Source organism: Dermacentor silvarum, chromosome 8, assembly GCF_013339745.2.
Source record: "Dermacentor silvarum isolate Dsil-2018 chromosome 8, BIME_Dsil_1.4, whole genome shotgun sequence".
Classification (NCBI taxonomy): Eukaryota; Metazoa; Arthropoda; class Arachnida; order Ixodida; family Ixodidae; genus Dermacentor; species Dermacentor silvarum.
The window spans coordinates 53,049,630-53,066,809 of record NC_051161.1 but is presented as its reverse complement, the minus strand read 5'-3'; the positions used below and the strand labels follow the sequence as shown (position 1 = coordinate 53,066,809).

Below are 17,180 nucleotides of genomic sequence, written 5' to 3'. Positions count from 1 at the left end.
TCTTTTATGTATCAGTGCATAAGAGCAAAGAAGAACGTAAGAATAAACAGTTGCGAGTTCGTGTTTTGCTTCGACTGTGTGTCTGCTTTGCCATTAGTGATCAACTTGCCACTCCACAGAAATTGTAATGAATTCATAAGTTGCCACCAAGTATGACATTGGAGCTCAAGCAGCTTTAGACTTAGAATGTGGTAGCCAAGCGTTACTTCCATTCATCCGAAGTCCACATGACGAGCATAACTCAGCAGAGGGAGCTCACCTTGTCTGTGTAAGGCTCCTGGCATAGGTCAATGCCTTCTGCAGCGAGCTTGTGTTCGATGCACATGTGCAGGGAGAGTGCCGCCGCTGCCGCCGTCTCCTCAACGTTGTGTAAGCTTCCCTTCCTATCATTGGCCTTGCGAGGGTCATGGGAGTCCCTCCGAAGGAGGGCAGACGCTTTCACTTTCCGAGCGAAGCTCGAGCCATACGACGTTTTCGCAGGCGACTCAGCCAGCGTCTCGTCATCAAAGGAAGCGGAACGACCGTCGTCATCGCCTCCGTTGCCACTCAGCTTGCGGAATACGTTCTGCAGGCTCTTCGGAATGTGGTTTCGAATGCAGTCCGCCGAAGCTCGACGCAGCTCGAACCGCTCAACGGCCGCACTGACGATCGACGGAGGAAGTGGGGGGGTGTTGGTTCCGTTGAATGCCCTCTCTTTGGTGTCATCACACCTTGTTGCAAAAGCGGGTGGGCTATCCGGTTCAGGCACGGGGATGTTCATTGGGAAACGCAAGAGGTTACTTCCATTGTTCAAGGAAGAGTCACCGTCGCTGGCCACCGTGAATGCCTTTCGGTCATTCTGGAATGCGCTGGGCACACTGTCGAGATCGTTGATTACACTGTCCAGAGCTAGGTCTGCATCCCCTTCCCTGACAGGTGGAAGTTCAGGGCAGGCAGGCGCCTCTAGGTATTCACCGAGGATTTCACCTGAAATTCGCAATATAAGCAGAATTAATTTATGGAACTGTTTCTCATAAACTGTGCGGGTGCTTTCTGCATCTCTGTCTTATAGTTGTGTCACACCTGCAGTTTTGATCACGATCGATCCCGACCCGGATTGAGTTCAATCTAGATTGAGTGCAGCTGCATGGGAACTTTCGATCACGATGTTACTCGATCTGGGTCTGTTCAATCTCGATCCATGCATCATGATTAAGCTTCTGGACAGCAATTGGACGCTGGCGTCTGCTCTATGACTTTTACTGCTTACAAAGTAAACTTGTCAAGTGCTTTTGTATTCACTTAGCAACACCTGGTGTTCTAGAGCTCACCCAGTATGATACAGATTTTTAACCATGTATAAGCGATCACTGTGGATTGCGACAGAAAAATGTGATTGTAATCGACCAAACCCAACTTGCATAGGTTGCCATTCAGCACACTAATGACTGTTACTACTGACATGTCGTAAAATTGCTTTATTGTGATCGAATGTTTGTGTTTTCATTTGTGCAACCTGTGTGATTTCCAAAATTTTGGAAGCAGGGTAGTTTTCTGAACTCAATGGAAAGAGAACAACTTGTAGCCAACTTTATCTGCAAGTACATTACACTCAAAGCTGATCTAAAAGAAAATGCAAGGAATCATGTTGTAAAAATCTGATTGTGATTGGGCTCAATCACGATCTACAGTGCCTGTATGACACTTGTATTACAGTTCCGATAAGAAGATTCAAGGTATTATTATTACTTCCGTTAAAAAAACTTCGGGCCGCTTGAGGTGTCATGTACTGAAAGGACAATAGACATAATCAGCATACTTATATTGGGCTTGCTAGCTTTGGAGATAAATTTGTGTGAGCAGTAAGCTTAACTGTGTTCCTTCTTTCCCTGCATTACTGCTTAGGCTTCTATGGTTAAGCATCATTAGCTGTTGCGTCCAACAGCACCATAATGATTCCCACTACATATGGCTACTTAGAGTACTGAATGCAAAGAAAGGTACTAAAGTTCACATCTACCCTATTTCCCAACTATCTAAATGAGTAATCAATAGATGAAATATGTATTCAAAACTCACTAATAATGAAGTTGCATCCAACACAAAAATGTCTTCGTTATATCCAATATTCATTATAAGCATACACACAGACATCAGTGTAAAAAAATTCACAAATGTTTATTATACTGTGTACTTTATTATATCTGAAAATGCACTGCATCCATGTTTTTCATATTAAAATTCCACTGTATTGACTGTATTGATAGGAGAAATTCACTCGTCGTAATCCCAAGGATCACTCTTCAAAGCATGCATGCTGTCTGCTTAGTTCTTTTTCAGTGATAAAAAATGCTTGACATTTCCAACATGCCAAAGTGGATGACTGGGCATTTTCTCACTAGAATGATTCTACTTTCAATCGTGCTATGAATGAGCAATCTTGACCACTGTCCCGGCCCAGCAGCCACCATGAAATGAGGAGATAAATTTTGGCACAGGCCAATGTATTCTTGTTATATTTGCCAGTTCCTATGACATTACAGTGGGGACGCACGTACATAGGTATTTGAATAGCACGGCTTCCACAGTACATCTATCATATCCATCTGAAAGTGATAATGCTTGCCTTAAACACTGACTGGGAATATTACCATATTGGAAACAGAACCTGTACAATGTTGAAACAGAGAACACAGTAAGGGGATACGGGATGAGTCCGGCATCATGCATGTATCTCCTTATCATGTCCTAATGTTTTGCACCATGCAAGTTGTGTTTCCCAAATGCTGTTCTTACTAACTCAACCTGCAACTCTTGAAACTTACCATCATGTTCGAGGAGTGCTTCAGCGGCCCTGAGGATTTGCATCTGGTGGTCTTCATTATTAATTCCCAAGCTCTCCAGGTCTTCCTTTGTTATTTCCTTGAAGGTGTCGAGATCCTGGTAGCCATGCAGCATGAATACGTTGACATAATTCTGGAAAATAGTGGCAACATTTGAGTTAAAAGGAGTGCCTCAGAGTGCATCTTACAAAAATGTATGGACTGAAATACAGCACACTGAAAGTGTACATCTGTAGTTGTAGAGCAAATGCAAAATTATACAGCATCTTCATTTTTATTACAATTACTTGTTCTGTGAGAACAATGAAAAACGTTGGTAAGATGTCACTTGTCTGAATGCACACAAAGAAGAAAACTAGGAAAATAAATTAAGGTTATTCAGTTTGTGTTTAACAGACACTAATTTGAAGATGTGCTTAAAGTGCAGCTTAAATTGCGCAATCATAGCAGCTACAACTGAGCTAATGCTAGAAAGCAGTGCTTTGCTGCACGTAATGGCAAAGATTGACGATGCCTTCCCAGATGTCTTACCTGTAGTGAAAACATGCCAAGCAACTCCTCCAGGGATTCGGGCCTCTGCTCTAGCTTCGGTACACTTGGGAACCTTCGCTTTCGTGGTTTTGTTTCCGTAGGAATTTCCTCTACGTTAATGAACTTGAAGTGGCCCACCTTCTTGTTGGCAACACCAACCCATGTGCCTGTTGTGTTCTTAGACAAGATGTCTATGATATCTCCTTTCTGCAAAAGAAAAAAAAGAAAAAGAATGAAGCAGGAATATATTATTTAGATAAGCTATGAAAACCAGCAGTGGGCTTCTATTATTCAGACACATAGAGACTGTCTGAATAATGTACTGAGTGTGCAAAGTATGTATTTGAGAACATGGTTACAAATTGCCAGTGACACCAAAATTCTCTCTGCATATGTCTAGGTGCTTAACGTCACCATCACCAACCCCCACCACCTATCTAGGACACTTAAATCCAATGTATCAACTTCCAGACTGACACAGGAGATGAAGCCATATACTGCCATATACTGTCCTAGTCCTCTTATATGCACACCACACCAACTTGGACATTGCTGCCTTCTCGAATGTTACCAAATCATTTCTTTTTGAAGTGAGACAACAGTTTATGGCCAATTCTCATTTGATACAAAAGAGAAATAAGCGCTGCCAGTGGTCAGCCATCATTCAGGCAGTTGAGTTTCTCCAGCAGGTGGAGGCCATGATGAGTGCAAACCCTGAAAAGCCAATTATCACCTTTGTCGAGTAGCTTCAAGTAGCAGAGTCAATCAATGGCCATGCTTTCTACACACAATGTCATTATGTGCCATTCCTAAGTAATGGGTCTGCTCACTACCACAGGGCCTGCACTACCCAAGAGTGGATGGCTATGAACATCTGTGGCCACGTGACCCTCAATGCGGTGTCCCTAGTTCCTAACACTAGTCCTCTACCCTGCTACGTATGGGCAGCGTCACTGATAAGGACACTAAATAGTAGCCACATAATGGTGACAACTCCCTAAAAGCTACTATTGTGAAAGCAGTGCCTGACTTTATCACGCACTAAGTGATCTTGGCATGCTTCCGCAGCTGAAATCCATCAATAATTGAGGCCAAAGATGATTTATGTTCAACAGCCTTAGAAAACAGTGGTAAACGAATAGCGAAAGAAAACGTAAAAATATTGGGATTAATATTTCGATTCTTGTCTGAAATATTGTTGCTAATCTTGAAGTCGTCATTATGTTTTCAAGTACCTTGCGCACCCAGTACAAGGTCAGCTGGAAGGCTACAACATACATGGATCTTTAGGACTAAATTTATGTTACCTGAACTGTTATTCAAACCAAATTACAAAGCAGCAATCAGTCCTCCAAGACATGAGCATACAAGCAGCTGCCTGATGCATTGCACTCTGATACGAACATCGCCCTATATGCTCAGATTGTAATTGGCTTTACAAAGCATATAGAATGCTGCAACATGTTGTCAAAACTACTACCTACAGACCTAACTTGCCACCACTCAGTCTATATGCTAAATAAAAAGAAAAGTCCTGTGCAGATTTACAGCTCAGTCACAGTGATAACTGAGGCGCCTTATCAGAACCTCATGCATACTTATGTATCTTTATCAAACCTTTGGTTATTTTGTGGCGACTTTTTAACGGATGGATCTCCTGTCCCCACTGTGCCTGTGCATCAATCTGAGCTGCTGATAAAGTTTTAATGTCCACCACACCATTTCAAGCCAATGTTCAATAACTTAATCTGAGTGGCTGATTTCGACTGACTACTACTCTAACTTCTTCATGAGCTAGGAAAGTGGGCATAACAGGTATGTATTGCAATAAAAAAAAAGGGTGCTACCAACCTTGAACGCAAGGCCATCCTTGTCATAAGGAGAAGGCACACAGTCCACAAGAGCACGTGCCCGGCCAACGAAAGGGCCGAAACACTGTGGGTTGCACTCTTCTTCCCCAATGGAGGAAGAGCTCCTGTTGCTGCTGGTTGGAGTGTGTGCCTGTATGCCTGGTAAAAAAATAAAAAAAAAGCAAAATGGTGTGTTACTTCGAACAAACTGTTCAAACTTCGAAGCATTGAGCCTATATGTTAGTACTACCAGAACAGATTTCTTTTCAAGGATAACCGTAAGCTTGGTAGTGTTCGCCACTGAAACATGGTGTTCTGGTAAACTTTACTTAGCTACATGCAGACACCAATAAGTAAAAATGGATGTGTACCATAGAATAATAAACGGTTAATGCAGGGTCAAAATAATGAGAGCGTAATGAACTTCAGTAACTTTTGGCAGCATAGCTAGGGAGCTACAATTTTATTCTACTCAACTTTTTTTTTTCTAATGTGCCATTCTAAGGATCTTGTGAAAATTAAGTGGACAACTTCATTTTTCACATTTTCAGAGGCTTGAGGACAGTTAATCTGTTCACATGTTGTGATGAAACCAGACAAATGCAGTGGGGAGCCAAGGCGGGGCTAGCATAAATTAATGCTTCAAAACACTTGTGCAATGAAAACAGTGCATTTATAACTAGCATTTCATTGCTAATTTCTATTATAGTTTGTACACTCCCTGCCAATGTGAAAGGCAACTGTGTTAAGTGGACATGCAAGTCAGAACCTCACTCACTGCTATTTGTTATCTTATTCTCCTGTTGAAGATTCCTGCTCATGGAATGTCTCCTCATTACAGGCACACACAAGGAAAATTACCGGCTTTAAAGGGGTCCTGAACCACCCCTCAGGCTAACTGAAAAAACACTGCCTGCAGATAGCATATGCTGCTGTGAACCTCTCAGCCAAATTTTGCAGTCATGAGTGCCCTGTGGAGCTCACAAATGAAGTGCGAAGTCACGTTTTTCTCAAACGCTCTCCTTTCAACAGAAGCCTACTCTTCACTCTTTTCTGGACACTTTATTTTGTAATATAGCAGATTCCCATACACGGCGCTTCGTAATGAGCGAAGTCTGCCAACATGTGCTTCAAATGCACAAGTTGGATGTGGCCACTATCCGTCGGTCAAGCTGGTGACAAAGCCAGTCCACACCACATAGCACAGGCAGATAAGCATATGAGCATATGTATATGAGCACGAGTAAAATTTAATTTGCAGATTAGGCATTTTGATTTCTTGTGCAAGTAATGTCCACCTCTTTGAGTAGAATTGTCCTATTGTCACGGACGATATTAAAAAATTCTATATGGTCTAAAAAAAAGGCCTGGTATATCAGAAAAGCTCATCAACAGGAGAAGTAAAAGAATGCCCTAAGTCAGAGGACGTACTTGATCGGGAGCCCACAGATCCACTGGGAATGCTTTCCACAGAGCTTCCAGGTTGAAGGATCTCATCCGGAAGGTCCTTGTCTTCCATCTGAAGAACAAGAATGCAGTCTTTACATCAATGACATGTGTTTGATGAATGCCACATACAACAGCATCATGGCACACTGAATGGAGCTTCAGGTATGAAGCAAACACACAAAAAAGCAAAAATTAACTGAGTTGCATCCCTCCTAGATGTAATCAACACTCTTCCCCTTCCCTTAATCGTATTAACCTTCCTTAATGTAATGGACATAGCCAATTTCTTGTGCAAGTTGCAGGAAGCCATAGTATGAACATGTTCTTCAAATTTGAAATTTCGTTCATCATCGTTTTGAATATTCCACAATCATCATATGCAGTGTACGTGCACATTACACATGAATCACCTATCGCAAGCCAATGGGTAACTGATTACACCTAACCAACCTCCATCTGAAAGCCATTCACATGCAAAGCAAAGCCAGTACGACTTCTTTTTAGCTAGGTTTGCAGTCGTGCGCATATTTTCTGGTGCCAAATCTTGCATAAATGTTTAAGCACTCGGAGTCATCGTGACATAAAGATAAGTTAAGTGAAACCCGCCTTTGGTCTTTCCAGTTTGAACATAGCACATGAAGAAAGTATGATAAGTGAAGCAACGAACCGTCCCATCCACAGAGCTCCGGCTGTTCCGGAACCGAGATATCTTTTTCTTGACATCCTTGTGGAGATGCCTGACCCGTCCTACAAGCGAGTTCCTGAGCTGCTGATCCGGAGCTTTTTGGGCTTCTCCCATCTGCTGTAGAGACGAAATATATAAAGAAAGAAGTAATATGTTAAAAACAAACCGATGGCGGCATACGCAAATGGCATCTTAATGTGGGACAGCACTTTCAAGGAGAGCAATGAATAACTATCATAGTGGTAAACCACATTCTTGCAGTACTATGCTTTTGAAAATTTATGAGCCCTAAAGGATCTTTCACTGCAAGAGGTTTGAGATTGACACATATACTTCTGTTTTGAAATACAAGAGCACTTCTCTGCCTACTTCAAGACTCTGTGCAATGCTAAGGCCCCAAGATAACGCCATAATGCTGTCTGATGTGCACAGATTGCATTGTATTGAAATAAAAAGATTTGCGTGTTGACAATCTGCAGGGGACATAAATATAAGCTGATGATGATGACGATGCCTGCTATCATCCCTTCGCATTCACATCAGTAGTCATCGACAGATGGGTTCTAGTGAAAAGTTTTTGCTTTTAGCTACTAAAGAAACTTAAACGCGTCGTACCTTTTCAGCCTCCTCCTGGTCCTCGTAGTCTGAAGACTGGGACTGGCCTTCCTCACTGGCACAGTAGCTGTTGCGCGTTGGCTGCAAAAAATAAAGAAATTGAAAATGGTTATTCGGTTATACGTGGCATTGTGCGTTAGGCTGCAATACAGCTATATTTAACCGGTTAATTAGCTCTTAGAGCACTCAGTCAATAGTTGACATAAATGTTAAACGATACTGCCACAAGGGATGCCTTCCATATGACATTCAGTACAACAAAAGCCTTTCGGCTGCAGGTGAAGTGTCGCTTCTGGCAGAGCCAAAACATAGGGCCTACGATATACAACTTACATGGCGTGCCAAAATATGGCAATCCGCTGAATCTTTCAATGCAGGAGTTCCTGCCGATTGAATGTGAACTGTCGCATCCACCTAACGACGCTTTTCTAGCCAGAGCGCAGCATCGGCGACCGCGTGCCCACGTTTGCGCAAGGCATAAAAATGTCGTTCCTTTGCTGGTGCCATTTGATTATGGTTTAGGCGGAAGTCTAAAACAAAACAAAGCGCGGCCTCTCTTCCTCTCCGCATTCCTCAGCGCCCAGACATTCCTTTCAGGCGCGCAGACGTCAGTCGCCGAGGCGCGCATTCCTGCATGTCAATAAAAGGCGGCTCGAGCTAATTTACCAGTCCCGTACGCTCCCAATTAGCGACAACGCGCGGGTCCGCCCCCGTCGCCGAAACGAGAGCGAGCCAGCACGTGCGCTGCTGGCTGTGCGCCGCATGTAGGCAAGGGCGCGTGCGAGCGCACATGGCAGACGCTTCTTCCAACAGACGTACCACCCTCCCCTACTTTCGTCTCACCAACACCAAGGCCGGGCCATCAACAATGGGCGACGTCACTCTTTCCCCTCCACGGTGCCAAGGACGAGCGCTTTTTGCTCTCTCGCGAAGCGACGGGCGCCAGACGACGCACGCGCACTCGCGCGTTACATTATGCGGACAGGACAAGCGCCCCGTCGCCCGCCCCATCAACGATCTCAGGGGCCGGCACGCGAGGCGCAACAGACGACACGCGATCGTGGTACGTTCCAAGCCGGCGGCGCCATCAGATTCACAAGGCATGGGTTCACTTACAAGTGTGCACGTACGATACTTGTGATTGCGTTTACTCACTTGCGATTAAGTATACTGAGCGTACGCAATAATAACACCCTCACCCACGACTTCAGAATCCGCCCACGCGCGGAACCTTATCTAACATAGTTTCGGTTTCCTCCGAACCTGCCCTAAACTCATTGCCATCGACAACAGTGCGAGGTCACAGCACAGGACGCAAATGTTTTCGGACAAAGCAGAGACCGGAGGAGGAGTGGTTATCCGATGCATTGTCAAATTCTGTAATGAGGCATTTTGAGCCAATCAGATAGGTCGTAGCAGCCCTCTGGGCTTATCAGAGCCGCCAAGATGGCGAATCCGACAATATGGCGGAATCTGGCAATGTCCAGAATAGCACGCCGCCTGTACAGATTGGCCAAAGCTTAATTGGTCCAAGTGTTCCACGATAGGCGCTACCACTTCCAGGTGGCCGAGTATAACGACACGGCCAGGAGAGTTCAACATGGGCTGCGACACACCTGCTAAGCCCACATGACATCTCTCCTTCCGCCCTTTTAAGGCCCCAGGTCAGCAGCTGCTCGAACGCACCGAATTACCTTTTCAGGTGCTTATTTATTGTTTTAGCGCAGAATCTACAAAGAAGCACACAGAGACACGAACGGAACAGTGCGCTAAAACACTAATAAGCATGGATTACCAACTAGCCCGAACCAACACTTTGCAGGTAACCGTGAAAAAACTAGGGGGAGAGAGAGAAAGGCAATGTCTTCCTGAGCGACCTGGGGGCGGAGTCACTGCGCGGAGTGGGGCGGAGTCACTGCGCAAGGCTCTCTATCGCGTGAGGTGAGTAGGAGGAGCATGGGCCCACATGTTTAGACTACACTAGCTTTGGGGTCGGCCCACATTAACTTTTAAGAAGACTGCACTATCTTTGGGATCGGCCCACAAAAGAGGCTAGAAACGCACACATACCCGATATGGAAAAATGGGGGTAGCTCACTAAGGACACTGTCTTGAAAAAAGTCCGCCTCTTACCAGCGCCAACGTGCAGGCAAGCGTGCCTCAGAGTCAGCAAGGCGCGAAATATGCACGTAACGGTCAGCTGCCTTCACGCGCGGACACTTAATCTAAGGATCACAAATAAAAATAAAGGAAAAACTGAGGCCCACGCAACCTTGAGGTACAACATCAGCAAAACGACGCGCAATGGAATGCCAGCGCATCGTTTGATAGATGTTCGAAAACATTAAGGAAACCCCATCACCGACGCCATAAAGGAGGAGGGGAGCAGAGGGGGACGATCGAAGTATCCACGTGGTGCAGCAGGAAACACAAGCGACAAAGAAACGGCAGTTTTCAGCGCCTTCTTGAAGGAAATGGAGCCACGCTTTTTTTTTTTTTTTTGCAAGCTGAGAGCGGCCCATGCGTAACGAATATGCCCACATAGCTTGCAGCTAGTGGCGCATATAGTTTCGCTTCCTTATACAACGAATTGAGAGGTTGAACTGCTTTTAAGGTGAAATTACCTGATCCGAAATTTGCTCCAGCTACTATATAAACACACACACACACACACACACACACACACACACACACACACACACACACACACACACACACACACACACACACACACACACACACACACACACACACACACACACACACACACACACACACACACACACACACACACACACACACACACACACACACACAATTGATTGGTCCTAGCTTAGACCTTGTTTAAACATTCATCATGGTCATCAGACTGTTTCCTGTCCAGGACGAAGGCCTCTCCCGGCAGTCTCCAATTAACCCTGTAATTGTTTAGGCATTATCGTCTAGGTAATAACTGAAAGAGGACACACCCAACGCTACGCTTGCGTATACGAAAAAGAGGAAAAATGAAAAGTCGAGAGAAACACCTGGAAAGCCGAAGTGCGGTCCTGGAAGTAATTGAATACGCACCCATCTGGTACGGTCACAATGAACGTATAGGAAACGATGCTGATACACCGCCTTCCCCCAAAAATTAACGGTGTGATTTCGAAACTTTACCATCTGCACCGAAACGAAAGCAAAAGAACACTACAGAGAAAGAGAGTGAAAGATACAGAGAGTGCGTTCGGGCATGGTGCATACGTACTCAAAGGTGTCAAAGTGTCAAACCACCCGTCCCGACCCTAATGCCAGCGCTGAAGAGGATCGAGACACACCGACAACACTGAAAGTGGTGCACACCTCCTTCTTCGAACACAGAAACAAACCACAGAGGTAAAAAAAAAAAAAAACACAGCCACAGAAACGCGCGCATCCAGGCCTATAGAATATAGGCCACGACGCGGGCGCGCCCCGTAGCCTCAACACAAAAGCACGCGCGGACATACATTGGAAGACGACGACGACGTCGTCGCCGCACAAAAAAGCGAAGCCAGCAACAACCGGGTTTGAGAAGAAGCTTCGTTCTCAGGAAGTCAAAGGGGAAAGTTCTGCCAGTGAGCCGCTGCATTCTACGCGAAGGAGGATTTCCGGCCGACGGCGCGACGCACTGACGCAAGGAAACAAGGCCCGCTCCTAGCGGTAAAGCGACGGTGGATGTAACGTTCGCTTGCACAACGGCGAAGCAAAAGAAAGAGCGCACGCGCGGTTTCGAACGCGCATATATACAAACAGCGGTAGACGCCTTGAAAGACGGCATATAGGCTGCGCGGCGGTGATGCCTAAAGTGCGGCCGGCGGCTGTGAGAACGCCTATACGCAATGCGACGGCCGCGGGGAGGCCCCCCTATAGCTCCACGAAGTTCCTTCCGGTTGCTCACGAGTTTCGAGAGATTGCGCGCGGAAGGCACAACAGGAGAGCTCCTCTTCGCGTATACAGTTTGTTGGACCGCCGCCGAGATTGTAGCGTACGGTTTGTACAGGTCACGAAGACGGGAGAAGAAAGCAGCATTGGCGGCCATGCAGGCCATGCACTGCAAGCGAGTGGACCAACTAAGTTGCGCATGCGTATGTGCGTCCGCCTTACGCTGGGTTCACGCCACAGCACAGAAGTAACACCATCAAAAACCACACTGCGAACGCTGCGAGGCATGAGGTGGAACTTAAAAAAAGAAAGAAAAAAAAAAAAAAAACACGGTTCACGACGAACAAGAAAATAACAATGCGTAATGTAAGGACACGAGACAAGCTCTAGATATATAAAAAACGGCCCATGGATGGTGCGATTAAGCCATGCATAGACCGAAGACCTGGCAGGAAACCCGTTTATTTCAACAACACTTTAACAAGGCGATGACAAGCGTGCTCGCAGAACACAAGTGAACCCCCCCTCCCCCCCTCATACGCCCGGATCGCATCCTCTCGAACACACATTGACACGAACTGAAACGGCTGACAGCCAAGGTCAGCGCGGCCATCCCTCAGCTTCCAGAGGAAAGAGGAATTGTCACCGCGCCCTGAACAAACGACATCTCATACTGAAGGGTACCACGCCTCCAACGATTTCGACTGTGTATATATGTGTCACAATTAAGAATTCCCAAAGGAGCGGAAAAAAAGTAAGATAAAGAAAGAGAGAACAGATAGAAAGGCAAGAGTAGAACCAACATATGTCCTACGAAATTGGGCCAACCACGAGAGTATACACTTATGCGTTGAGAACATTAATGTACAAGAGTATACGATCACAGCTCCACCGCTACGGCATCTAAATCTTCAGACGCACCAAAGCATATATCGCGTGACATGTGAGCGAATGTCACGCGCTCTTTCCATCGGCGCCTGAAAGCTCGACGACCACAGATCAAGAAAACGGGCGAGAGAGCCATGGTATGAAAACTATTCGCTGAAAAAAAAAATGAGGGAGAAACCTATCGATGGACTAATTAATAAATCAATGTCATTCAATACTTTAATATTAGAGTTCCCAGGAACAACTATTCGGTATTGGGACGCAGTGATGCAGTTGGTACGTTACATAAAAATGCACGAAATGATTATGAGACTATATAAGCCATAGAGCGATGTCACGTTAAAACACTCATATATAGCTACGTACAGGGTAGTGAAAAGAGGTCGAATGTTTATAAAGAATAACGCTGTGAAAAAAAAAAAAGGTGTACAGCTGGTCGACAATCGGAACTAGAAAGCAGAGGTGGGAACTATAAAGGCTGGAAAAAAGCGGAAATTAAACCGGAAGGGACTTTTCTCCGGAGCCAATCGACACAGCAGCACGAAACGAGACGCTGCGACGATCAGAAGTGCCCTCCTAACAATTCACCCTGCTTCATGCATCATTTCCTGTAAAGATTGTTCGAGGTAATGAGCAGGAAAAGATAGGCGATGGAGAGCGCAGAGCTTTGCTCGGCCTTGATCATCAACCACTGGCGCGTTCCGACGACCCCTCTTAGATACTGTTCCGAAGAGGAAGCAAAACGGAAATCACGCATTTGTACGTATCGAGTGTTTACCGGGCAGAGAAGCAACGTGGAAAAAAAAAAAAAAAAACGCGCGGAGATGCACAGCGTCGTCGACGTCAACGGGACTCTCAAGGTAATCGATAATGGATCATTAAGATTGTAAACTGGACAAGCTGGTTAACAATCCATGCTGCAACGGCACCGCTTAAAAAAGGAATGTGAAAAGAGAACACGGTGCACGCGCTGGCTACCATAACTCAGTCTACAGCCGAAGCCGGATATAGCGAATTATCGTGTACAACGAACTGCTGTAAAATCCCCTTGAAAATTTTTGTATAAAATTTTTATTTTATATATCAAATTATTGATATATCTAACTATTTCGCGATCCCTTTCAAGTTCGTTATATCCGGGTTCGACAGTATTAGATGAATTACAGCAGCTTATATACGCCACAACGCAACTCCTGCAACCAGCGCGTACCATGCAGTCTATAAGACGATATCACTTAAAAGCCTAAAAACTGAAGTCCGATCGCATATTAGAACTAAAAATTTACACAGTTTCATTTGACTTCCAATAGCACTGCTATAACATACTTCTCAATTAACGTGAATTGAAATGTCAAAAGGTAAGCGGACCTTAGTTGGTGACGCGTGGTGCTAGAAATGATGCAGGATACAATAATGCAAGGATTCCTTTCGCTCGATTTTATTCGTTTCTTATCAACCACCGTTCACGGTCATCTGATAGCAGCGATAACGTGGATACATGGGGCGACGCTCGAACCACTAGCGCAGCCTGAAAATGAATGTCCTGGGAATAGAATCGTTATATTATACATCGGTGTGCTACATTTGAGACATTGTCAAATGCAGCCATATTGTACAATTCGCCACATGGTCAGCGCCGATTGGCTCACGGACCTGCTCGGGCCTCTCTGATTGGCTCAAAACGCCACCATGGCGGAATTCGGCAATACGGAGGAAATTGCTCATCCTCTTAAAATGGCTTAGCAGTTCTCCGGTTCCTTTCTCTGGCTGCCATAGGAACAGCTTCGTACACACACGCTTACAGAACTACGGAATGGTATGAGGCCCGTTGAGGCACACGACATATATTTTTCTTGGTTATAGCCAGCGCGCAAGCGATATATGCTGCGCGGCAAATACAGGTACGCACCGCACCGTACAAAAACTTGATGACCGCGCCCCATAACGCCGTCATCCAAAGTACCGTAAGAAGAAAAATATACCGCCATCAAATTCTTCAATCACTCTATGCGTCCCCCGCTCCATTACCAGAGGAGTGCGAAGGAAGTCAGATTATCAAATAAGTGAACGACGAACAAGAAACGGAGACCGTCAACGGTTCTTTCGCGGATTCTCCATCATGCTTCATTCGCATGACCGGCTAAGATTTCGAATCAGAGTACCCTAATTTCCTCCTTCCTTCCTCCCCCCCCCCCCCCCCTTCCCCTCCCACCAACCCTAAGCAGGCACAATAACCCAGTACCGCCGGTCGATTTTCGTCGGCCTGTGCCGAAACATCAAGGCACGACGTCTCCAAGGATCTCAGGAGGGTTCGTCGAGCACATTACGAACACGACCGTCTTCTCAGCCGCTCGTGCAGTGCCGGCCAGCTTCAAGAAGAAGAAAAAAAAAAAAAAACACGTTTTAACAGCCGTGGTTCATATTTCTTTGAAGGAAACTCCCCTGAAGCCCATATTCAGTCAGCGCCCTGGAGTAACAAGTACAAAAGACGCAGCGTGTGTCTCCGAGGAAACCGTTTAAGCGTGACACTCTCTCCGTTAGCTTATCCGCGCAGCAGTTGGAGATCTCCAGATACTACGGTGCGAACGAACGAACGTTTTTTTATCTAACATATATACGTATACGAGGTGCACGACGTATTAAGCCGGCCCGCTCGTTTTCTCCCGTCCTGCGACGGACGCTAAGTGGTGCGTGGCAGCGGTGGGGGAGATTCGCGATCACTCGACGCGTCTCGCGCCATTGGCCGCAACAGGGTGGACCTGAAGACAAGCGACTAAGTTCATTGTTCCTCCTTCCCCCTCCCTTCCCCCTTGCTTTGCAGCGAGATAATCGTTGTAGAGGGGGAGAGGGAATAGTGAATGGGTGGTGGAGGGCCCTGCGATGTCCGTAAGCCGTTTCGCAATTAATGGAGCCGGGGAACAATGACGCTCCCCGTTTGTATAGAATGTAGCATAATGTCGCAATATCGCGTTGCAGCTAACGCCTTTCGTGGCCAACCTCAACTCATCACGTGCATCCATACGTACGAAGCCGCGGCAGATGAAACAATCTGTGCGTATCGTCGCTATAATAGTGATGGATGAGTCGTGGCGTACTTTACGAAAGATATCAATGTTGAGAGTTTTTTTTTTTTTATATAGTCGTTTTTCTTCCCAGGGTGTAAGCGAGCTTATCACAAGAACCGGAAATGGTTACATGTGTAGAGAGACAGAGAGAGACAGATAGAAAGGAAAGGCAGGGAGGTTAACCAGATGCGAGTTTCCGGTTTGCTACCCTACACTGGGGTGGGGGAAACAGGGGTTGGAAAGTGAGTAAATCAGCGCAGTGGTGCCGTGGCAATTCCAACACGAACAACTTTATAGTACTGACTGATGTTAACTTGTGTCGACGGTTGTGCGCGTGCGTATGGACGCGGTGTCTGTCCGTCTACTTAGCTTTCTACCTTCCCGCGTCCCGGGTAGAAAACCGTAGGGGCTGTAAACCAGTGAAGCCGTTCTAAACGAAAAAAAAAAAAATTGTTTCTCACTATGCTTCAATCTGTAACTCATGAGAAAGAAAATAAATAGTGAATTGATTAGGTTAACCTCTTGCCTTTCCTTTGCTCTCTACAGGCTTAGAGTTTATCTTACTATAGTTTACCTCACTTAAACGGTGGCCTGCTTTTAAGAAACATGATCCGCTAATACAAGCTTCCTAACATCCATTATTAAAAGTCAAATTCGCTTTTTCAGAGACAAAGATTCTTGGACCGTGGCCCCACGCGTCGCAGGCTTACAAAGCGACGCGGGCATTGTTACAGTTCATGAAGTCGACTGGCCTCAGTGACCGATTGTGAAGTGTGACAACCGCACGTGTTCATACTGCGAGTACTTTCTTCCCTCTCTCTCCTTTTTTTTTCATCCCTTTAAACACCTTCCCCCGTGTAGGGTAGCAAACCGGATGTGCTTCTGGTTAACCTCCCTGCCTTTCCCTTTTTTTTTCTTTTTTTTTCCTCCTCCTCCGCTTTCCACGTCAGAATTCGAAGGGCCCAGCTGGATCATTTTGACCACCAGTATTGTTTCAACGTGTACCGTCATCGAAGTGCGCGACCGTTTTCTTTTGGTTCAGTGCACGTTTAGAAATCCCTGGGTGTTCAAAATTAATGCGCGCCACTCCACTATACGCCGTCCCTTGCAGTCCACAGAGCAGCTTGGGACGTAAAAAAGCCCCAATAACTTTGGCTTTAAATAACAAGCAGTTCGCACAAGCGCATTGAACGAAGCGTCCCCAGTTTTTCGATGTCATATTAAACTTGTAAGCTTCTAGCAGACGTACGAGGCCGCCGTCAGAACGGAAGAAAGCATCTAGTTAAGACCTAGTTTTCAGTAATTCGCAGATCCCCGCACACACTAAAGCCATCCGTCCCGGTTAACGCACTCAACACCCGAGTGTCCTTGA

The 17,180-nt window shown here is 45.8% G+C and overlaps 1 protein-coding gene across 1 annotated transcript in view; it reads right to left on the bottom strand.

Moving 5' to 3' along the window:
• Positions 1-17,180, bottom strand: part of LOC119461235 (uncharacterized) — a 315,477-nt gene that overhangs the window by 5,478 nt on the left and 292,819 nt on the right. Inside the window, exons 14-20 of the mRNA XM_037722465.2 lie at positions 7,953-8,033; positions 7,320-7,454; positions 6,635-6,722; positions 5,205-5,362; positions 3,354-3,560; positions 2,805-2,955; positions 260-966 (exon numbers count right to left, since the gene is read on the bottom strand). Coding sequence (XP_037578393.1) covers positions 260-966; positions 2,805-2,955; positions 3,354-3,560; positions 5,205-5,362; positions 6,635-6,722; positions 7,320-7,454; positions 7,953-8,033 — 1,527 coding nt within the window. The remainder of the gene's footprint in view (positions 1-259; positions 967-2,804; positions 2,956-3,353; positions 3,561-5,204; positions 5,363-6,634; positions 6,723-7,319; positions 7,455-7,952; positions 8,034-17,180) is intronic.